Source organism: Chrysochloris asiatica, unplaced genomic scaffold, assembly GCF_000296735.1.
Source record: "Chrysochloris asiatica unplaced genomic scaffold, ChrAsi1.0 scaffold00009, whole genome shotgun sequence".
Classification (NCBI taxonomy): domain Eukaryota; kingdom Metazoa; phylum Chordata; class Mammalia; order Afrosoricida; family Chrysochloridae; genus Chrysochloris; species Chrysochloris asiatica.
The window spans coordinates 23,351,971-23,377,145 of NW_006408527.1; the positions used below are offsets into that span (position 1 = coordinate 23,351,971).

A 25,175-nucleotide genomic window follows, 5' to 3' on the forward strand; every position below is an offset into this window, starting at 1 on the left:
AGTAAAGCTTGATTTTACTTTTAAAAAACAGTCCTCTTGAAGTTACAGGGGAGAAGGTAGACAATAGCTTTGGGTTAGTCTGGAAATTCCGTGAAAGCTAAATTAAGGAGTTTAAACTTTATTTTGGATAGACAAAGATTCAAGTGGAGGTATGCTCTTAGAATAATTACCTCTACTTGCAGTACAAAGACAGAATGAAGTGATCAGAGGCAAGGAGCCTAGTTAAGAAGCTACAACCACAGTCCAAGGGATGAATATTGGGGCACTGAAGATAGGAATGGAAATGAAGGTACAGATATACTGTTTCACACTAAAAATTGTCAAGTTTTTGTTCTCCCTCTGTTTTCCTTTCTCTGTAAGAAAGAGAGGTAGCAAAGTTCTCTAAAATGAGGCAGTAAACTTTAATATCTGTTATGAATCTACAGTGGCAGTCTATTAAAAAATTTACATGTTTACGAGACAAAATATGACTCCCCTCCGAATTTTTAAGCATTGAAAAAGGCCTAAAGATCAATCACCCCAAGGTCAACTTTAAAGTGAGTTATAAATGTCCAATATTAAATGGTCAGAAGTAAAACTAGCTAGTGTACATCACTTGAGTATTCTGGGGTTACTTTCTCCAGTAGGACTATGTGTGTTTCAATTTAAAATCTTAAAATTATTAACTGCTATTATTGTGTCTTGTCTTTTCAATCTACATTCCAAATTGTGCAGCTATATGGAAGCAGAGATTATTATTTACTTTAGTCCTTAAATAAAGAAATATGAATAACGCATATATGTCTATTCTTAAAAATATTATTCTCTATGTTGTTATTATTAGGTGCTGTCGAGTCAGTTCCGACCCACAGCAACCCTGTATAGGGTTTCCAAAGAGCAGCTGGTGAACTTGAATTGCAAACCTTGCGGTTCAAACCAATTTTGTAGTCTAGCACATTAACCCAGTGTCACACCAGGACTTCAGTACTCTATTGTTATTGTTGTTAAATGCATCAAGTTGGTTCCAACTCATAGTGACCCTGCATAGGGTTTCCTAGGAGCTAACACCAGGACTCCATTATTTTCTATAGGTAACTGAAATTAATTTGGAAAACAGAAAAAAATAAAGATGAAAAATCTATGAGGATGTTTAAAAATACCATTAGGCTTTCTAATATCTATGATACATTCATTATAAGATATTCACCATCAAAAAGTGATGCTGTTCCTTATTTGTTGGTTGACTACAGAATTGTAAAAATACCAAGATTAGAAGTCATGTGCTAGACCTTTACCCAGTGCTTTAAAAGGAATCTTTTCACTGACAAGTGTTCAAAATATATATTCTTTTAAAAATGTTTTTAAAAAGAAAAAGCATGTAAGAAAAGATATTCCAAGATTGGAAAAAAAATGCCAAGTTATAAGTTTTTTACAAATTGGCACTGAACTATCTTTTTGAAGAGATTTAAGAAGCCTTATTTTTTTAAGACTTTGTGAAAGTGAGATGGAGAAAAGACAGGCAGTACATCTAAATACATACAATGATGTTGATAATAGGATTTAGTATAGCTTTGAATCTGTGTCAGAAGACTATTTTATAAATCACAGTATGCTTAAATGCTATGACGTTCTCCAAGGAGAGTGCTAAAATAGGATTTATAATTAATGGCAGACTTGCAACCAAATGGATTGCTAAAGAGAGCCAGCATATAAACTCAATCAACAACAAACAAACAAACAAACACCCATCTACTGAAGAAACCCCAACTATGCAGATTATTAGTACTACCTTAAAAAAGAATCCACAGCATACTTTCTGGTCATCATCACATTGTTCTTTATCACTTTCTCCATCATATTTTTCAACGGCTACATCTGCCTTTTCAGGGGGTTTCAAGTCTGAGAGGGAAACTTCAATTAGATTAACGTTTTTAGGAACTGTGGGTGGGAAAACAAGTTTCGGAGGCAGTTCTGTGGGTTGGTTCCGCTGGTCCTCATTTGGTGTTAGACAGACAGTCTCTGTGATAGTTTGTGATAATACTTCCGACACAGTTGACTCCAAAGGTTTGATCTCCTTTTCTTCTGGATTATGTACGTGCTGTTCCAAAGTCTCCTTGGGTTCCAATTCTTCCTTTTTAACTTCTTCTTTTGTTTTGGATTCCTTGAGCTGAGGTTCCCCATCATCTCCAAAACATACAAATGACCTAGTCTGAATAGGAACCTGACTTGGTGAAAACCTCCTTAACCGAGGAAGACTATCAACAGAACGAGGAGCTGTCAAGGTTCGGTTCAAAGGAGTTATTTTTAATTCATTTGGCCTAGGAGTCCTTGAATTTTTAACAGAAAAAGATGTGCTCCTCCTGTTAGAAGATTGTGGAGATGGGTGAGCAGGCCGAGGGGAGTCTGAGGAGAATGGTGCAATGGGAACTGACTGGCATGCCTGCCTGGAAGGTTTAAAATCTCGAATCTGTTTCTGTGGAGAGGGCTGTGGAGGTGATATCACCCAAGACTGTTGCTCTCTCATCTGCATTAACATTTCCTGCTGAACTGACAAGCGTTGCATCTCTTGTTGTAGAAAATGCAGAGATGAATTTAACTTTTCAATGGACTTTGTGTATTCTAAAATCTCTCCTTCATTTAAAGTTTCTTCTGAGGGGCTTGCCAGGTTCCACTGCTTCTCAGGATCGACAGGCGTGGTTGGAGATTTTAGCCATTTGGCCTGAGGATTATCCATGGTCTCTTTGATATCTGCCAGAGACTTGCTCCTCTGTCCATTAGCTTTTGGAGGTTCCTTTTCTTTTGCTCGATCAGTATATATTTTCTCATCTTCTGCACCAGCTGCTTCCTCTCGAAGGGGGGAGATCCCATCCCCTTTCTTTTTCACTACAGTGAGGAATGCAGTCCTTCCCATTTTCTGCCTCTGTTTGGTAAAAGCAGCTTCCATTTTCTTCTTCTGGGCTTCTATAGCACGCCTCTTTTCTTCTAGCTTCATCCTAAGATGCACCATTTCCGAAGCCAACAACTGGGTAGTGTCCCGTCCTTGTGGAAGGCCCGTTTCTTCTGGAATTTGCGCCCAAGCAACCACATGTGGAATATTCAGTTCAGAACCCTCTGGTGTCGTTTTCTGAGAACTGCTTCCACTACTCTTTCCATCAGTGTGATTCAGTTTCCTGAATTTCTGTTCAGCAAAGCTAGTCATTTTAACTCCCGAACTTGAAGAAGCACTGCTGCCGGGTCGTGACTTGGTGCTTATTGTACTTGGACAAGGACTCACAGATTCTCTGGCGTTGCTGGTTCTCAGATCATAATCCTGTAGAAATTTAGATGCATCGTCCATGTCAGAGTCCAAGCTTACAGTATAATCTCTCAAAGAAGAATCTTCATCCATAGTTTCAGGAATATCTTCTGAAGGAACATGAATTCCAGTGTCTACTTCAGTATTGTCAGTTATGGGACTCAAGGCACCTTTTGTATCAGATATGTTATCATGGCTAGACTGAGTTAGCTTGATATTTGAATTCAGGATACTCATTTCCTGGCTGTGAAGAAAGAAGCCATTAGCTATTTGGTCAGGCTGAGGTGTGTGGGGAGATTTTTCAGTATCATGAATGATTTGTAATGCTTCTTCAATACTTGGTGTTAAGATCTGATTGCCAAACTCATCTAGAAGTACTCTATTTTGCAAAGCTCCATTTGGAAGCTGATAATGAACATTCTCATTAGAATTTAGTTCATTTGTATTAAGGGGCACATAAGATTTGAGGTCACTGTGAGGGTCTATGTTAAGTTCTTCTTCAATGCTTTCTGTTTCCTCTTCTCCATTTATTGGCTTGAAGGACAAATTTTTCCGAATGTGTTTAGCCACACGATTATTGTTCAGAGTAAGTCCTTCATTACTAATAGAACGAATAATTCCTCTGTTTGGAGTAGATTTCGGCACACTATTTTCTTTATCAAAAGAAATATCAAATGAAACTCCATGCACTGATGATCTAAAAAAAGAGAAAACTCTTAAATAAACTTAGAAAAATAATTGATTTTGATATCAGTAAACAACAATTACTTGAATATTTCATTTTAATTTCTTATAATCATACTGCCCTCAAGGAAAGTTAGGGCTATCTAGTTACTGTTTAAATTTATCATGTTTGACTTCTCACTTATCATTTGCCAATGTAGTCCTTTTCAGATTTAGTTACCAGTTAAAAGCCTAGATTTAGCAATTTGATTAACAACAATAAAAAAGACATTAGTGGCAAGGTGAGGAAGGATGAAGTTAACACTTCTTGACAAAGTGAACAAGCGCATTTCCTTTGCGTACCTTTTCTCTTTGGGCCATGTGCCTATGAAGCCATCAACATAAGACATAGATGAAGACCTCCTAATTCCTCCTTCACATGCAAAAAAGAAAAAGTCACTGACATCTTGCAAAAAATTTTACCATAACAATTTAACATTTTACACACTAGTAGCATTAAAAAGTAAAAGCAAGCATGGAGCAACAGATCAACTTTTTAGCTTATGTTCAAACAGCTACTTTTAAGAAGAGAGGCTGGATATATATTTTTTATTTATATTTATTCTCAATCATTTCCCAGTTAACTATTTAGAATGCACTTTCCTAGACTTCTTCAAATACATTACCTGAGGCTGAAGAATGAGCTTGGGGACGTGAATGTCTAGACAGCAAATGATGCCGAGACTGTGTAAATGTAGCTCCCTCCTCACTGCGATGAAAAAGAAATTGAACAACTCAGAATGCATTTTATCCCTTAAATATAAGCTTTATGCAGAATGGCTAAAGTTATAAACAATATTATCATCGCCAATGTTCCATTCTAAATTTAAAAAGTTAAGGCAACATATTGTTTAAACCAAAGAAAACTGTGATCACAATATACATTTCTCTATTTTATCTTTTAGTCAAAGAGCTTAAAAGTATTGTCCTATATAACAACGTCTTTGTGAGATAAAATATGACATATTACTTTCATTTTACAAAGAGAAAAACTGAGATGTAGAGAAGTTAAACTAGATGCATTAATTTAAAATACTTTGGTCTAATCGAGATCTCTGAAAAATACATAGGTATAATCAACCCTGGAAGCCTCCTTGCTCAAAGACCTAATGTTATGGCAAAAGTAATACAGTGAGCTGCACTTTAGAGAGACCTCAGTGCCTCTAAACATATGAAGCTTCCCTGTTGTTTCTTCAACCCTATTCAGTTAATGTAGGGGACTACACAGTCTATCAAATTATAATGACATCGGACATGAATCAAACTATCTTCTCTTTATTTTTCTGTGTCTAGTTTTAAAATATGCCCACCACGCCCTATCTTGGAGTCAGATGAAGAAATGCAGCCTGCCCACATCCAACTGGCAGAGAATACACTGGGGGAATAGGATGTAGTGGCTTCTGTAGCTTCCTCATACCACAGTATCTTTTGGTTAACATAAACTGAGAAGATCACAAATCAACCAAAGAACTCTAAGGTGAATAGCGATGGTGTCTTTATTCTTACTATTTATTTACAGTTTAATTAATGAGCGTTCCCAAAAGCAACAATACCTGAAAAATTTGCATACTCTTGTTCTATTTGAAGGCAAATGCATATCTGCTTCTGTGGGCCTTTTCCCCCTGAACTGCCAGTTACTTTGTGTCTCAGTTTTGTTTTAAGTTCATTTGCTAGAACTCTCAGAGAATTCTTACCCTGCTCCCGTCATGCTTGTTTCTATTATCCCTTCTCCTAAAGTAATTTCCATTCCACTAGGTCTATGAGAGAGTAATCCTGCATGTAAGTCATTAAAATTAGTCTTTGTTTTTTCTTTTCTTCTACAAACAATGGCTAGAGTATTAGAAACTCCTAGTTATGGCCTCATTTTTAAATTTGCATACAAGATTTTGGTATGGCATAACTCTTATCTAAGGATATGGAGTAGCTGCTAGACAGGACGTTTGCTTGGCTCTTTTTCCATTTTAGCCTGTTTTTTTTCTTTCTCGTAAGATCATTATTTGGAAGCATTAACATTTGTAGTACATTATCACTACATTATTCCTAGGAAGAAGAAATTCTTGAATGCTTTCTCTTAAACTTTATAATTAAACCATATGAGAGGGTTAGTAGGAGCCTAGAAAAACGGTAACACTAAGACTGTTAAAGGAAACTAATTTAGACGTGTCTGGGTTACAAAATATTTCTTTACTAGGAAACATGGGAAAAGAGTCATTTGGTGTCTCAGAATAGAGACAAGCATGGAGAATGGAGGTTAGTCTTTTAGGGGAACTAAATTAGGATATTCTCCCAATATCAGAAATTTGAAGACTGTCCACTCAGGTTTCTAGAAATAATAACTATGGGATAATCTACTTTTTGGAGTCCTGGTGTGGCATGGGGATAATGCCCTGGACCTCAAGGTTAGTCAGAACCACAAGCTGCTTGCTCCTCAGAAACTCTATACAGGCTCGCTCTGCATTGGAACTGACTGGATGGCACTTAACAACAACCATCGCCTACTCTTTTACTAGAAAGTTTCATAGATTTACAAGATTAAATAGTATAAAAGTGATGACCTAAAATTACTAGGTATTTTCTAAAATTTCAAAGGAGTAAATACCACTATATACTAACCTAAGAAAGCACTGAGGAAATAAAAATATGCAGAACAGAAGTTTCTAGATCAGCGATACTCTAGCTAGCCTCTTTGTGAGAAATCTCAGGGACAGTTTTGGCATAGAAAACTTAAAGGGAAGTAGTAAGAAGATTCACTGCAGCAAATCAGAGGGCAAGCAAGGAATTTCTTTTTTTTTTGTAGAACATCAGGAACATCAGATAAATTCCAACAGATAAAAATCCTAAAAGGTAATGAGAATGATGAGAGTTCTGTCAAGATCTGAGTTTCACATTCTTTAGTGTGCACTAGAGAAAATTCAGTGTCTGTTATTCATAATACAGAAAATATTTTGAATTTCTTGTTACTTTAATATATTTTAGTTATTGTAAAATATGTATAACACATTTACTAATTCAAAAATGAATTTTAATAGATTTGTGTGAATTTCTAAAAATCCTCAAATTATATCAATTTTAAATTTTAAAAAAATCAGATAGGGAATCCAAAATCAAAATAAATTTTAGGTTCTAATAAATATACATTGAAAATCTACCTACAAGGATCCATTTAAAAGCCTCTGTCAACAAATTAACATTTTCATCACATAATTGGGTTAGAAGTCAGTATTCTCCTTACACTAAATGGTAGGACATTTTACTTTGCTTTCAATTAAGCTCCTGATAACAAGAACTGAAGCATTAAATAAGGACTCAATATTGTAGCAAATATTGTGTTATGGTGTCCCAGTGGTTGACAGGAACTAATAAAACATTAAGAGATACTGCCTCAAAGATTAAAAAATATCATTTAAAAATATGTTAAAACCTGATAAAAATTTAAAATTCCCCCTGAGGCCTAAAAGCTACCTTTCAGCCAGTTCTCAAGTATAAACAAAAGTTAAGCTGCAAAAGTGTGGTTTTAAGTTGGCTATTTGGACTTTGAAGCCCTGATCAGTATTGGACTGCTAACCACAAGGTCAGCGGTTCAAACTCACTAACTGCTCCTCGGAAACCCTATAAAGGCTTGTTATGAGTTGGCAGTTAAAACAATTGGACCTTAGAATATATTATTCCAATTTCACTATGGTTCATAATAGTTTATTTATAAAATACTCATTGCTGTTAATTTTCAACATTTAAGCTAAAACAAGCATTAATAAGGTAATGTAATTAAGATAAAATCAGTTCAAATTCCTAGTGAAATTTGATGTAAAAAAATTGTAACTTGATTTCATAGTGAATAAAATGGAATTAGTGAAAATGACATCATTCTGAAATCTACCTTGAACAGAAGTCAGAACTATAGGAACTATCCAAGACATTTCTTTTGGCAGCATTCAAGACAGGAACTGAATCTTTCACAGGTTCAGCTGGAATAAAAGAAGAAACCTCAAAATTTTATGCTTAGCACATTTCCAATGTCATTTCAAGAGTTCTGGACCATAAATCAAAGTTAAAACTTTCATCTCAAAACCCTGTGCTAATTATAGAGAAACCATAGCATGTTAAAAATGATGATCCTAAATACTTTCAAAAGGTCAAATTTCCTTTAAACTCTTCCTGAAGTATTTTGACTTTATTAAAGCTAATTAGGGGGAAAGACATAAAATAAAAATAAACATATTTAAAATACAACTAAATCTGCGCATTTCATTTAGCTAAAGGGTTCACAGAGCTTCAATGACATGATAGTTGATATTTTGCTAATCAAATATAGAAAGCGACAATATTTCACTGGAGAACAATTAAACCCATGAGAACAGGTTGCATTTTTCTATAGAGCTCTGGAGAAAACTCAATCTTTATTTTTTGCCTTTGAGATGCAGTGCAACAGCTGTTAAGTATGCCATATGGAATAATGGAAAGCAATATATGTTGACAATCTTGTGCCAAATTGTAAAAAATTGTACAAATATTGGTTATGATCAGTACTAAAGATATTTGGCTTTCCTTAATTGCCTTAGGAAAGGAATGTAATTTCTTTCTAAGTATTCTTTGTTATATAATGCCTCAGTATTCCAAATCTCCCATAAACAGCTTAGAAATACCAGGATAGATAAGTACTCATTATCAGAGATTTCACAGAATTTTGCTGAGATGCAATAAACTGTCTGGATTAAGTGCATTCTATCTCCTAGAATAATATGCCACACACACCCACACACTCCACACCTCAGTTACATATTTTTTTTCTCCCTGTTGAGCTCTTTCTCTTTTGATTTTTTTTGGAGGAAGGTGGGAGTGAGGGTAGTGATTTAATAGCAAAATTCAGAGTCAGGAAAGTAGCTGGGATGCACAACAGCCAGTTTTGTGCTGGTGTGACAGTTACTGACAGCAGAAGGAACTGGTCCCATAAGTTATACTAGAGAAAGTTCTTTAGTGAGGCTGAACTTAGAATTAAGAAACATTTTTTCCCCCCTATAAAAAGCAAACATCTGGTTTTACAATGGAAGTCAATGAAAAGTTGTTTTGCTATATGCAATACTGCTTTACAGAAAATTCAAGAAGATTTTTAGTTCTTTTTATCTAGGGATTTTAACACTAAACCCCTTTTTTATCTCTGCCAAAGAAAGGCCTGACAATCCATTTCCAGAGAGACTACAGTCAATAAAACACTATGGAGCAGTTCTATTCTGTAATACATTGGTCACCATAAATAGAAATCAACTCGACCTCAGTGGGTTTAATTTCTAATTATTAATTTTAGTTTTAAGTGCTACTTTATTACATGTCATCAATAGATCATGATATCACAATAACCAAAAATCTATTAAGATTAATATATAATTTTTTATGGTTTAATGTCAAGTTCAAGTCATAGGTTAAAAGGCAAGCCATGACTTGAGGGGACTAAGGGTACCACATTGTTAAAAACTTGGACTCTGCTAGGGAATAAAAGCTAGGGATGTGAAAGAAGCAGAGAAGAAAGCGGGCCAACAATTAAAGCTAAAATTCCTTTGCCATAAAATTTCAACTTCAAAGTCATTCACTTCATTATCTTTTTCCTTTCCCCTCCATCTTAGTTGTCTCTCACAGACAATTTAGTGGTTTTAAATATTAAAATATTCAAAATCAAGGATAACAGCTGAAATAAAAATAATAGATTTCCCTCATAATTGCTGTATAAACCTTCACCAAAAACACTATAAAATGTTTTTTTTAAAAGAAAGGCTGATTACCTCCTTGAGGACAAACAACACGAGGCTGTACAAATGATGGCTTCACAACTTCAAACCACCAGAAGAGTTCTGCCATGAACACCAAATAATTACTCTATAAAAGAAAATTAAAAGAAATTAGGTAGCATTTGACTATAATTCAAAGATAAGTGAATATTTTTTCTGCTTTGCCTACGAAATAGGTTTAAATGTTATACATTCATCATCGGAGTATATAAAATATAAGGTATTAAACCAGGATAGGATGTAAAGCTTACAGGTAAAACAATTTTTAGATATCATTAAATCTTCTAACAAGTATAAGGAGCTCTGATAGCGTAGTGGTTACGAATCGGGCTGCTAACCTCAAGGTCGGCAGTTCAAAACTACCAGCAGTTCTGTGTGAGAAAGATGAGGCGTTCTACTCCCGTAAAGATTTACAGCCTCAGAAACCCAGTGCAGGGTCAATATGAGTTGGAACCGACTCCACGGTACTTAACAACATAACAAGTATTCAGAGCTTCTATGTTTATTTGTTATATAGAATGCTGATCTAATTTATCTGGCAGGTATTAATACCTCTAACTTGTAGTATTTGGAAAATTAAATTATTATTAATAATTTTACTCAGAGTCCTAGAAATTTCTTTTAAAAAAATTAAGTACAACTTTACAAGTCTATATTTTAAAATGCAGACATAATATAAAAGCTATGGACATGAATTATTTTAATTGTAGACATTTGGTATTTTTAAAACAGCACTGTACAAAAAATCTGCTTCTGTAATTTTAAATAGCATCATGTCTTTAAAGCTTTGGGCATTTGCATCTAGTAAAATTGTCATAAAATTTATTAATATTTAATGAATGAGGTCTTCATATTTAATTTTGGTGTTAAAAAAAAATCATTGGAAATAACGGTGCTTTGGTTTCCCCTCCTCCTTCTTGCTAATTATGAATAATCCTCAAGGCTCTGCACACTCCCTTGTATAGAGTGCATCCACTCTCTTGGTTCCATTTCCTCCATGTTTAATATTTCAAAAATTCATATCTTACTTGATAATTATAGAGGAGTTCTGGTGTGGTGCTGCTGTGGGTCTAGCACGCCAGACTGCAAGGCCATTTGAACTGCAAGGTTGGCGATTCAAGTTCACCAGCTTCTCCTGGGAAACCCTATACAGGGTTGCTATGGGTTGGAATCGATTCGACGGCACTTAACAACCACAATAATGGATGTCTTGTTGTGGTGCTGTAGAATAAACACTGGACTTTTAGCCACAAACCCACCAGATACTCTTCAGAAACCCTGTATAGGGTTGTTATGTGTTGAAGCTGACTTGACAGCACTTAGGAGCAACAACAACGTGGAGTAGGTTAGAAGGGATGGAAAGAGAAGAATCACAGGTGATTTCTAGGTTTTTGTCTTAAGCAACTGATATTTGCTTAGATGGAGACAACTGAGACAAAAAGGCTACTGGGGATCCTGGAAGGAATCATGATTTACAGCTTTGAGATGTTCATTTGACATTTAAGTGGACGTGTCATGTAAGCAGCTGAGGATGACTCTGGATCCTTATTGAGGATAGAACACAGCGGTGAATAGAATTTGGCTGTTTCCTACTTTACTTTCAGCAGTTGTTTTTAAATATAAATTCTCAGAAGAGTCAACCATCTACTACAAATAAACACTATGTTAAGTCATTAAATTTAGTAGTTTTTAAAAAGAAATAATAATGCTTATAATTCCTAAGGCAGTGTGATGGATGTGATTTGATTTGCAATTTCAGAAACTTTGCATTCTTGTTGTTGTTGTTAAGTGCCGTTGAGTCGATTCCGACCCATAGCAACCCTGTATAGGGTTTCCAAGGAGCAGCTGGTGAGCTTGACCCACCGACCTTGCAGTTCAAACGACTTTGCACTCTGACGCATTAGCCCACAGCGCCACACCAGGACTCCAGTATACATATTTCTTTTTCCTATACACAGGTTTCCCCCCATTATCCAAAAGGAGAGTGCTGAAATGGCGAAAAGAAAAGAAGCAATTAGCATTCATTAAATGGAAAAAATTTGAGTATTCTTAGAACTTACCCAAATCATACCAAATAACACATAGAGCCTAAAATCATATTACCACAGTGTTTGTTCACAGACACAGCTCAAAGTAATGTTGATTTGAATGCTGGGGAGCATCCTAAATCTCTTAGGAATTCTCCATCTTCATCACAACTACTCTGATTCACACTGTTCTCATCTCTGAGACAAAACCGCTTTTTTTCTGGTTTATTAAGAACAAACTTTTCAAAATATAATACAGCCTCCTTTCCATTACTCTTAGGATAAAGGGGAAACATTGGCCAACAAGGGGATACTTGACTGGACCCTTTTTTCTCTCCCCAACTTCATCTAACACCACACTCTCCCTGGTTACCTAACAAACTCTTCAAGCTGTATGGTCTGTATGTAATGGCAGATTATTCTTATTGTTGTATCTCCAGTACTCAAAGCAGAGCCTGGGCACATGACAGATGCTCAATAAATATTTATGGACTGATGTATAAATGGGGATATACGCATAAAATACAGCACGTAAAATAGCAAAGCACTGATCGGAACTTCTCTGGGTCAAATACTAGTGATTTGTGTATGTCCTTTACTCTTACACTTTATAGTACACTTTATAAAGTCAAAGTATAAAATTTTTACAGTACCTGTACTGAATTTCGCAGGTATTAAAGCTGATTGTATCTTTTGGATAAATACAATGTTCATATGCTCAAAATTCTCTGTTGACTGGAAATGAATGAGTACTTTAAGGATCTTGGTAAGATAACCATCCTATTGACGTAGTATCATTGTGTTTGGCCACAAGGTGTCAGTAAAGTAAAACAAATTTCCCAGTACTTCTAAAGCTCATGAACATTTTTTTCTGAATTTGTTATGATCAAACACAACCTGTCACCATATTCCATGAATGATATCAAATTCATTTAAGAAGTTTCTTCTTTCCTTCTTTAATTAAAAGGGTCATTCAAGCTATAAATAGTGTAAAAAATATAAACAATGTAAAAGAATATAGAATAAAAATATTCCTGAATCTTTCACTCTAAATTCTAATCTCCAATTTAGAAGAAGTTACCTTTACGTTTTGTGCGTTTCCTTCTTCGATGCATCTATGTACATATATAGCCTTTCATACACATAGAAAGGGATTTCTGAGGAGCAGCTAGTGGATTTCAACTGCTGACCTTACAGTTATCAGTCTAGTGCTTATCCTACAGCAGTACCACACCAGGACCCCATAAGTCCTCCAGACACTTTCTATTTAGTTGATGTTACTGTGTGTCATCAAGTTGACTCTGACTCCTAGTGATCCTGTACAAGGTTTCCAAGAGCAGCTGGTGGGCTTGAATTGCTAACCTTGCAGTTAGTAGTCCAGTGCTTATCCTACAGCATCACACCAAAGGCCTTAAACTTACTTACATAATGTCAAACTGACCACTAACAAGGACTACTTCCACCAACAGGGGAAGACAATGCTCATTTCCTATATCCTCATGTTGTTTATGTTGGGCCTCGTCAAGTCAATTTTCAACATATAGTGACCCTATGTGACAGAACAGAACTGCCTGTAAGGGTCTTCTTGGCTGTAATCTTTATGGGAACAGATCGCCAGGTTCTTTCTGCAAAGTCGTTGAGTAGATTTGAATTGTCAACCTTATATTCTTGTAGACACTTGTTACTACAGTTAACGAATTAACAAAGTGACAACAAACTGCCTGGTAACCTCTTGAAGACTTGGAATCCCAACACAGTTGAAGCCAAAGCTGTGGTTTTAATAACTTAGCAGAAAAAAACCAACAACCACTCCTCGGAAACCCTATACAGAGTCTCTGTGGGTCAGAACCGACTCAGTGGCACTTAACAACAACAAATTGGGAGTCCAAAGTATAAAACTTAAACACATATGGTTGATTTTATATCTCAATGTATTCAGTGAAATGATTATTTTCTTTTAGACTACATAGTATTTAAAAAAATTTTAACAGACAAGTGCCAGAAAAGTAGTAAGATATAGAGATATTTCCTAACTTCAATTTTTGATAAAACGAAAAAGAAACATCTGCCAGTGAAAAGAGCAAACTTTCTCTACTGTTCATGGAAAATATTTCCAAATGGTAAGGTGTAAACCTTCAGAATGAATCAGGATTTTCTTTTTATTTGTCAGATGGTGAGTAGTAGTAAATTGTATTGGAGATGCTTTTAGCATTGACTCTTATTTTCCACCCTCTCCCTCTGGCAATCCAGAGGAAGGTGAAGGAAAAGAGATAGCGTAGTGGTTACAAATTGGGCTGTGAACCTCAGGGTCAGCAGGTTGAAACTACCAGCTGTTCCGCAGGAGAAAGATGAGGCGTTCTGCTCCTGTAAAGATTTACAGCCTTGGAAACCCTGTATAGGGTCGCTATGAGTAGGAATTGACTCCATGGCACATAACAACAACAACATGTAAGAATAAGAATTTAAGAATCACAGGCACTAGCATTAAAGCGAGGGGGCCATTAGCAGTTTTTATTAAGGTTGGCACTGAAGATAAGATTAGTGTTCTTCCAAGCAAAATTTAAAAAAAATCCATTTAAGGAAAAGGGGTCCTTTCTTCCTGAAACCGTGAAACAGGTGGATAAGGTTAGGCAGGTATGTAAGAGACACAGGAATTTAGGGAGCCACTGGGAATAGCAAGGTATTGTTTCATAGCATACAATTTTAACTTGCAGCTCAGAAGTAGACATGCTTGAGACATACCCAGTCCTCTTGAATGATTATAGTGGCTGGTACCAACCTTATGCTCCCACTAGACTGAGTTCACGTGTTTATTATTACACTGTATTGTCAATATTTGCTTATAAATATGTTTCGTCTGCTAACTGTGGAGGTCTTTCAAGAATGTAAACACCATTAGTGCAGGTTTGTTTGATTTTTTGGTCTGTTTAATTCACTGCTGTACCCCCAAAATGGAATCCTGGTGTGGCACTGCAGAATAAGCACTGGACTGCTAACTGTAAGGTCAGCAGTTCAACCCATTAGCCACTCCTCAGACACCTTACACAGGGTCCTATAAGGTGGAACTGACCTGGAGGCACTAAACAACAACAATTATAGTGAATTTGTAAACTTAAGGTGGCGAGACAATTTATAAATCTAATTAAATCTTTTAACAAAGCAAAGACAAAAAGAATAACTCTATTTACCTTTATGGATGAAGACGCATAGAGCATATCTTCAAGAGCAAAATGACAACACTGGTTCAGGTATTCTTGGCAAAATTCTTGAATCAGCTGCAGATTGTACAGGCTATCAGCCAAAGACATAGTTTCCTTCAAACAAATATCTTCAAATAGGAAAAGAGCAAGATTGTGTTAATTTAACAATATATATTGTTTCATATCCTCTTCATAATGAGTGACTTAGGACAAATGCACCAACACGTTGTTTAGCACATGTACACATGTAAATATATGGGCATAACACGAAAATGCACAGAAATGAAGCCTACTTTACACAACTATATTCCTTAAGAATTAGATATAAATGTTCTTTTTTTAAAAAGGCCTTCTCTAGTATTGTTGTTTCAAGCATTTCTTACCATCTTCATAGTTCAGTGGAACACTCACCCTCAAGTCTGACAACGCCAGGACAGTAAAAATGAACAAGAGCGGCTAGGGCACAGCCATCGGTACCATCCTTCAACAGATTTTCTATCAATGGGATGCAAGGTAGTTGCTTAAGCAATGTTTGCTCTTTCCTATAACGAGCCTATGATATATAAAAAAAGAGGAAAATAAATAAATACTAAACAATGTAGAAGAAAAATTGGAGAAAGAATAAATGTTTATCAAGAAAAACTTAAACTATTCACCGACACCATTCTTAGATACATAACACTAGACATTACTTTACCAAAGTTAAATATACAGCAACACTATGGTTTCAAAGTTACATAATCAATGTAATATAATATTACTGATTTATGAAATGACATTTAGCTTGAGTATGAAATAGATTGTTGAACACTACATACCCAAATCATCAATTCTGCTCTTTTGTAAATAAAACCTATTCAATATTAGGCTTAATTGAGAATGGACAGTTCAGATGTAAACACTTAATTGAGATAGTTCAGATATAAAGACCCACAGTTCTTACAGAAAGGACACTACGGGAACAGAAAGTATTACTTATCAAAATTATTGTTGTTACGTGCCATGGAGTCGGTTCCGACTCATAGCGACCCTATACAGGGTTTCCGAGACTGTAAATCTTTACGGGAGCAGAATGCCTCATCGTTCTCCTGTAGACAGCTGTTGACCTTGTGGTTCGCAGCCTGATTTGTAAGGCAGACAAAACATGAAACTATAAAGGAGATTTGGCAATAAGAAGAAACACCACTTTTAGAAATTGGTATAACCTCAGCAAAAAATTCTTGTTTATTAGTCTAATGTTGAGATAATGTAAATGAAGTGTAACTTTGCATGGGAACCACCTCTCCTGATTTAGATTTACATTAACTAATAACAGAGTACGTATAAAGATTTCTGCTGTCAGAAAAATAGGAAAAAAACCTTTGTTGTCTAAAGACTGCTTGATATGGCCGGATACAAATTTATAACAGTCATATAAAAATGAGGTAGCAGGCTGCAGTTAAGACAACAAGCTTTTCATCAAACCACCAAGGTTTAAATCCGGGTTCTGCCACATATTATTATTAACTCTGTGTTCTTGGGCAAGTTACTTAAACTCTAATTTTCAGTTTTTCTCATCTATAAAATGGCTTTATTAATAGTCCCTACTTCACAGGCTCACTGGAAGATTAAATAATAGATACAAAGTGTTATGTACATAGCAAGTAATTGCTATTATTAGAGATATGTGCTCTTGAAGCCAAGAACAATAATGCTGAAGAGTTCATGACGGTGCACACTAAAGTATTTTATTAACCAACTTTATGACTACATAGCTTATCATATTCCTTTTAAAACAAGAATCAAAATTTCCTTTTAAAGCAATCAGAATTAGTTTTTCTTTTAACTCTATATAAACCAGTCATCTCTATATTTTGTAATAAAAATAAATTTTAAGAAAACATGTTTTTCTAAGAACACAAGTAGAAAAATGAAAATGTACTGAAAAATAACATTTGTTGATAAAGTTAGATTCCTTTTGAATGCTATCTCTGAGAAAGCCATATGTATGATTACAAAAAGTCAATGGAAAAGTGCCTCGGTCTTTCCATTTCGTTTTTCCATGAACTGTTTGAAGCCCCCTCGTATTAGTGAAGAAGGAGAAACTTACTCCTATTTTCTCTCTCACTAGCTATCCAATGTTTTAAGCCATTAAAAAAAAGAAAAGAAGAAAAGCATCTTCTGACCTTAAGCTACCTTCCTCACATTTGCTAAATACTATTCCAGATCTTTACACTTTGGCCATCTATGAATAATCTGCCTACTAGAAAGTCCCAAATTAGACCGGACTGAGTCCCAAACCACAAAGATCTTCTCTAGGACTAGCCCATTTTCAGCCCACAATCCAAAATGGACTGAGTTGAATGCCCACTGTCATGCAGCAATGGACAGAGTCCTGTGCTTTGTCCTATGGGCCTCTGCCAAGCAGCACTTCAGTACGAGGCGTACGCACACAAATTCAGAGCCAAGGGTTTACACGAGAGACAGAGAATTCACTTTTACTAAAATGGTTGAAAATTAATGAAAATCCATATTCACAGTTTTATCTATTTACTGAGTCTGCCAAATTGACAAGATGAACAAAATGATGCTTACCCTTTAAATTATTTTAAAAGTCACTTCTCAACCAAACTTTGGCTAGATTTTAATCTGTTTTAATGATGATCTTAAAATCCATGATGACCTTAAAATCTAATCCCTATGCAGTGACAAACAGAAATACATAAAATGATTATATCGGCAACACATCAACAATACCATTCTACAATTACAGTTCTGGCAGCAAACTGAAGTAGCTGGGCAAACTTACTGGAACCAGTTTCCAAAACCATTTGGAAGGAGACTTCAGAGGAAGCAGCAGAAGAAAGGGAAAGCAAAAAGGTAAAGGGAAAATTCATCAGAATTATTTTCAATTAAAAAGTTGCAGTAAATCTTCTGATAATGGAGTCCCAAGTTTATAGTTTCGTATTTTGAAAATGTTAATTCATGGTTTAGTTAAAAGGTATACAGGTTAGTAATGATAAAGACCATCACATTATTGGCCTCCTGTCTCTCCCCCTGCAGAGAAATTCATTTTAGGATAACCTAGGATATGCTGTGGTATTTTGGCACAAATAATTTTCTATTCTGTAATATCGATATTACAAAAAAAATAGAAAGACTGTAAAGCAAGATTTGCGATCACTGTCTTCCTTAGATACTAATAGTCCAAGTCTGATTTGCAATCACTGTCTTTCTTAGATACTAGTATTCCAATGTCCTTGGAATAGAAGGAAAGGAAGGAGGATTGTTTAATAACTGTTAAGTATACAGTACACAGCAGCGTAGCAGAATTTACTAAGATTATCACTTCTTTCAATTATATAGCAAATTTCTTTTACTTAATGAAAGAGAAGAAATAAAACTTAGTGGGCAATTTTTACCAGTGGAAATTTTTATATAGTCATGAATATACTGAGTTTCTATTATAGCAAGTAACCACTTAGAGAAGTAGATAATAATGTTATCAATTTGACTATCTAGGGATATTCCAAAGAATATAATTTTTCTTGTTTAAACACAAAATGAATAGAATAAACTCATAATTTCTAACAATATAAACAATCTGTAGTTGTATATATTGTCAAAAATTTCTTGCAGCCTTGAATAGTATTTGTTGAACTGACCCAAAAGCTAAATGGAGTCTGAGTTAAGATTCCTATTCAACTTTTATGTAGAAAGGTTTTCCCATGTAAATTACAATGAAAATAAGACTATTCAGAAACTCAGGTATTTTTAAGAATGTCAATCATCAGAGAAACATCATCTCAAAAATTAGAAAAAACATCATGCCAACTTACTATATACATGGATAGTATTTCCAACAAATTTTCCTTATTGCATCAGGAAGATTAGTCCCAGTATTTTTTTGCATGGATTTTAATCTCCCATTTAATTAAAAGTTTTTGGCAGTCGCAGTTGTAACAGCTACAAAAACTACAGGAGCAGTACCTAAACGCAGGAAGTCCCTGAAACTATGCCAGGGCTCCCAGGGGTCTCAGTTCTCTAGTGCTGCTATAACAGAAATAGCCTGTGATGGCTTTGTTGTTGCTGCTGCTGTTGTTAAGTGTCATCAAGTTGGTTCCCACACATAGCCACCCTGTATCGGGCTTCCAAGGAGCGGCTGGTAGGTTTGAACTGCCGACCTTGTTAGTAGCAGTCCAGTGCTTATCCTATAGCACCCACCAGGATCAGAAACTTATTTTCTCAGTTTAGAAAGCTAGAATTCACTAGAAGCGCTGGCTCTAGGGGAAGGCTTTCTCTTTCCATTGGCTCTGGAGGAAGTTCCTTCTCTCTTGAGGTTCTGCTTTCAGGCTCCTCCTTGTAGAATATAAAATATTCTATTTTATATCTCAAAAGACACTGATGTAATAGACCTCCTACTTCTGGGATCTGAAAGCACATGAGCAGCAGTCTAAGGTGCAGCTAATTGGTCTCTCCGTGTGTGGAAGTAAGAAGAGCGATAAGAATTAAAGAAGCTTGGAATCATTAGTCCAAAGGACTAATGGAACATGTGAACATCAGTTTCCATGACTCTGAGACCAGAATGATACCAATTGCCATGAAAGGGATGTCATTACAGAGTCCCAGACAGAGTGGGAGAAAATGTGGACCGAAACTCAAAATTATTTAATAATAATATTAATAAAGCTTGGAGGAATCCAAGACTATGGCCTTCAACCACTCTTCAGGTCTGGAAAGGAACTCACCCATGTGGCCCAATTTTCACAAAAGCAGTAGGCAGAGAGACAACAACATTAATATACATCATAGAATGGACAATCATTTAAAATCAAAAGGGCAATGTTTTTCTAAGGACAAAGTTGAGGAAAGTGAGTGGAATGCAAATAGGAACCACAGGGGGAAAGCCGGGTATTTGTTGTTGCATGGAGGGGATTGTAAATATGGAGCTAACCCAAAATGTATGATTTGTTGAATGTAAAGCTGATGATCTTGTCTGTAAACCTTTACTTAATTCACAATAAAAAGTTTTAAAAAAAAGATCTGTCCTACCATAATCCTGCCTTGTAAACACAATAAAGAGAACCCACTGCTAAATGGGATTATAACCACAGGGACGAAGTTTAAGATTTGCAACACATAATGTGGCAGAGGCATAATTCAGTCACTAATGCCAGTGAATAGCAGAATGAAAAAACATGGATTTTCTTATTCTAAAACACTAAAAGACTCCACTACATACAACCCAGTGATAACCAAAACTCAACAACATAACAGAGGACTCGTAAGTGGAGGGTTCAAGTCGCTCCACAGTCATTACAAAATACTCAATAACAGAATTTTTACTAACTCGGGCTACTCTGACATAGTCCAGAAAGATAATGTTCTACATCCTACTTTAGTGATTAGTAACTGGGCTCTTAAAGGCTCATGATCAGTCATCTAAGGTACAAGTATTGGTCTCTCCCTGTGCAGAGTAAAGAAGAGTGATGAGAACTGAAAATGCTTGCAATCAATCAGTCCAATGAACTAATGGAAAAGTGAACATCAGTCTCCACACCTCCGAGACCAGAACTAGATGGTGCCCAGCTACCACTACCAACTATTCTAAAAGGATCATATTAGAAGGTCCTGAATAGAGTGGGAGAAAATATGAAACAGAACTCAAAATTACGATAAAAACCAGGCTTAGTGGTCAGAAACAGACTGGAGGAACCCAAAACTATGGCCCAGGGTCACCCTTCAGATGTAGAACTGAACTTACAGTCATGGCTCAAATTTCAGCCAAGCAGTAGACAGGTATATAGGGGGGACAACACCATTAGTGAGACATGCACACCATGGAATGGGCAACCATTCGAGATCAAAGAATTTACCTAAGGGCAAAATTAAGAAGGGATGGAAAAGAGGTGAAATGTAAACAAATCACAGGGAAGAAGTAGGATAACTCATATTACATGACGGAAACTGCAATTACTGAGATGAAACAATGATTTGTTGAATATAAAATTGATGATGATGCTATCTGTAAACCTTTACTCAATTCAACAACAAAAAGTTAAAAAACAAAAAAAGTAAATGTGCTTAAAAAAAACCATAATTATTAAACTATGTACGCCTATATATTTAGGCTTCAAAGAGTTCAAATATTTAGCACAAGTTCCTTGCTGCCTCACAGTAACCATGTAGGACAGAGAAGAACTGACTCATAGTGTCTCCAAGTCTGTAAATATTTACAGAAGCCACATCTTTCTCCCTGAGTGGTTGGTGGGTTTAACCTGCCGGCCTTTTGGTTAGCAGTGAAGCACTAACTTAGATTCCACCAGATTAAAATCAACTTGTATGGCAATAGGTTTGGTTCCTTGCTGAAGGATAACTGTTATTTCTGAAGTGATCATCAATTGCTCCTCCTTTTAGGTTTTCAGAAGGAGCTTTGGTAGCACAGTAGGACGAGCACTGGGCTGCTAACTGCAAGGTGTGCAGTTCAAATTCCCCAGTCACTCCAGAGATGAAAGGTAAGGCATTCTAATCCCATAAAGATCGACATGACAGCCTTGGAAACCCTAGACAGGGTTGCTATGAGTCAGAGTACACTTGATGGCCATGGGTTTTTAGTTTGAGTTTTCAGGGAAGAACTGGTCAAACTGAAACTCCAAATGTTAAGATGTAAGAAATTATGAGTAAAAGGGATTCTTAAAAGACCATGAATAACAGGTGAGTAATTTTTTTGTTAAATCCTTCTCAGATGGCAGGATCAACATGAACAGTCTAGATTTTCTGGAATAGTTCTAATTTCAAGTATTCTTTTCTACTGTTTTTATAATACGTATGTTTGAATCACCTTAATTTTGACTAGTTGTTTTCGAACTTGCCATTAATATTCTCCTTTAGTTCTATGTCTTTTTGAAGTGTGGAACCCCATTACAGTTAGGAATTCCTGGGAACCAGACTATACCTGACACCAATGAGCAGACCAAAGGGGACCATCTGGGAGTCTGATGCTGACTAAGCCCCAAGAAGGAGCCATTACCCCCTAACCTAGCCCCAGGAGAATGATTGTGAGAAAGAGCTGCGTAGAGCAGCTGAATGGGGGAGGGAAGTTGAGATTTCTATAGGACACAGTTGGTATGTGAAATGAAATTTAGTGTCGACAATACATTTGAATTCAGAGGTGGATGATCTCAGCCTTCCTGAACTGGCTTGACATAACTGGTGATGGAAGTAGGATTCTCCTGAGAGGTATTCCTCTAGGTACCTGCAATCACTGTTAGAAGTGGGATAATTCTTGAACTTGTAGATGCTCTCAGTCCATTCTGGGAGGAGGCTGGTGTGGCCACAAGAGACCTGAAGAAGTTGGGATACTTTAGGGATTTAATTACAGATGTGACTTGTCATCTCATGACAATGCCAGGTCGAAGAATTCTCTTACTTCGTTGTTGAAGGTCGGGAAGTTGCGTAGATTTGCTGATAGGAATGTAAATTACAAACCCATATGGAGGCAATTTTGACAGTATCTAATAAAACTATCTATGTGTTTACTCTTCAGCTTACCAATCCAACCTCTAAGGAATTTACCCTGAAAATATATCTCCATACAATACAGAAGTATATACATGAGCTTATTCTGTGAGCATTATTTGTAATTCCAAGCAACTGGAAACAAGTTTAAAAATCAAATATAGAAATGTAACTGAAAAAAACTATAGTATATATCAATTGCATACTGTATTGTAAAAAGAATGAGGGAGATCTCTAGAACTATATGGAGTGATTCCCAGGACATACTAAGAACAAATATATTTTGTTTGTAAGGAGGAGAAATATGGAACATGCACGTATCTACTTACTTTTGCAAAAGGAAACATAGGAAGGATAAACCAGAAACTAATGAAACTAACTACGTACAAGGCTTGGCAAGGGGTGAGGGTGGAGCAAAAGCAGATATGATGGGGGGCGGGAGGGAATGGTAAATCTCTGAGTATATCCTGAGGACAGACTACGTCCCATCTACTGACAATGGGCTTAAAAAAAAACCCAGTGCACTCTGGTAGCAATCAGCCACTCAGTGCCCAGATCTTAGTTTCTAAATACTGTGCCAAGAACAGTACAAATGAGCTTGAAATATCTTGTTGAAGCAGAATGTAGAGAGCGACTGAAAAAAAAACAGGATTGATCAATTGATTAATAGATGGATAAATGACAGATGGGGGCATATCAAAAGGGCACAAGAGTCGGCTTGAAGGGGTTCCCCAGCCTGTTTGAACAGTATAAACATCAAAATAAGCATATCACTCATTCTAGGGCAAAGGCAAAGAAAAGCCAAGATGAGCCTATTAAGTACCGTCCATTCAGTTCTGACTCATAGTGACCCTGTGTAGGGTTTCCCAGGAGAGCTGGTGAGCTCAAACTACTGACCTTGTGGTTCAAACCGACCTTGCAGTCCAGCACACTAACCTGCAGGGACATACCAAGACTCCAAGATGAGCCTAGAGCAACCTATTGTGCCACAAAGTATGAGAGTCATACACATTCACCACAGCATTATTTACAAGAGCAAAAACCATGAACACAACCTAAGAGCTCATCAATGGATGAGTGGATAAACAAACTACAGTACACACATAAAATGGAATACAACATCAAAGAGGATGAATATGCCAAACACCTCATAGCATGGATGAACCTGGAGGATATTATGCTAACTGAAATTAATCACAAAGGACAAATATTGCATGAGACCACTTATGTAAAAAGTCAAGAAAAGCTGACCAGTCAGATAGACTGTGGCCCTCGACCACCCTTTAGGTCTGGAAAGGAACTCACCCTCGTGGCTCAATTTTCAGTTAAGCAGTAGGTTAAGTGTATGGGGGGACAACAACACTGGTAAGGTATGCTATGTTCACCATGGAATGGTCAATCAATCAAAATCAAAAGGGCAACATTTACCTAAGGACAAAGGTGAGAAGGGATGAGAAGGTAGATGAATGGAAATAGAAACCACAGAGAGGAAGTGGAACAACTGTTATTGCATGGAAGGGATTCTAATCATTGAGATCAAACAAAGTGTATGATTTGTTGACTATAAAGGTGATGATCTTGTCTTTAAACCTTCACTCAATTCACAATAAAAAGTTAAAAAGAAAATCAAGAAAAAGTTTGCACACAGAAAGAAACATTCTTTCTGAAGGCTAGCAGGGGTGGGAGAGAAAAGGAGGCAACTCACAAACTATAGGGTAAAAATATATTAAGTTGAGTGAAAAGAAAGGCAATAAACAATAAGGGGAAGGTCAGCACAAAATGTCCCAGGTAAAGGACAACACTGAGAGGCGCATAAGAGTTAAAGGCAACAAGGTGAATACTATCATATACCGAATCCTGCGGTAACTGTGAGAACACTTATCTACAATAGACACATACGTTAACAAGGGCGGGTGGATGAGTGGGACTAACTATACCCCCAAATATATGGAGGCTTGACAGAGGATACTTCTACACATGTATTTATGTGCTATAATATTTATATGAATATATAATATATAATGAATGTATGAATATATAATTATATATGAATATAGTAGAGCACACAGAGGAACAAAGCTATGAAATTCCTTAGCCATAACCAAACATGTTGAGGGAATGAGTTGCTGGGCCTGGGGTTCAGAATCAAACTTGGGAGACATCAAGGTTAACTGGTGTAAAACAGTCCATAAAAAGATAATGCCTTACTTTGGTAACTAGTGACTGGAGTCTTTAAAAGTTTATGAATAGAACAAAAAAGAACAACAAAAAAAGTTTATGAATAGCAATCTAAGGTGCAACTGTTGGTCTCTGCCTGTCTGGAGCAAAGAAGAATAAAGAAAACAAAGCTGCAAGAAAACATTAGTCCAAAAGACTAATGGACCATATGAGCCTCTAGGACCCTGAGACCAGAAGAACGAGGTAGTGCCTAGCTATCACACTGCTAACCACTCGGAAAAGGATCGTAACAGAAGGTCCTAGATAGAATGGGAGAAAATGTAAAGCAAAACACAAACTCATTAAAAATTAAAAATAAATGTCCAGGCTTACTGGTCTAATAGAGACTGATGGAACCCTGGAGGATATAACCCCAAAGACACCCTTTATGCCTGGAAGTGAACTCAATGTTTTAGCCAAATGTCAACAGGTGAAATAAAACACCAGGGAAGTATGC

At 36.3% G+C, this 25,175-nt stretch overlaps 1 protein-coding gene across 2 annotated transcripts in view; it reads right to left on the bottom strand.

The window, feature by feature from the left end:
• CAMSAP2 (calmodulin regulated spectrin-associated protein family, member 2) overlaps positions 1–25,175 on the bottom strand; it is a 122,151-nt gene that overhangs the window by 10,380 nt on the left and 86,596 nt on the right. The window contains exons 5-12 of one of the 2 annotated variants that reach the window (XM_006834159.1): positions 17,793–17,825; positions 15,416–15,557; positions 14,993–15,132; positions 9,772–9,865; positions 7,875–7,962; positions 4,624–4,706; positions 4,301–4,370; positions 1,769–3,971 (exon numbers count right to left, since the gene is read on the bottom strand). In XM_006834159.1, coding sequence (XP_006834222.1) covers positions 1,769–3,971; positions 4,301–4,370; positions 4,624–4,706; positions 7,875–7,962; positions 9,772–9,865; positions 14,993–15,132; positions 15,416–15,557; positions 17,793–17,825 — 2,853 coding nt within the window. The remainder of the gene's footprint in view (positions 1–1,768; positions 3,972–4,300; positions 4,371–4,623; positions 4,707–7,874; positions 7,963–9,771; positions 9,866–14,992; positions 15,133–15,415; positions 15,558–17,792; positions 17,826–25,175) is intronic. The other variant, XM_006834160.1, reaches the window with a different exon arrangement.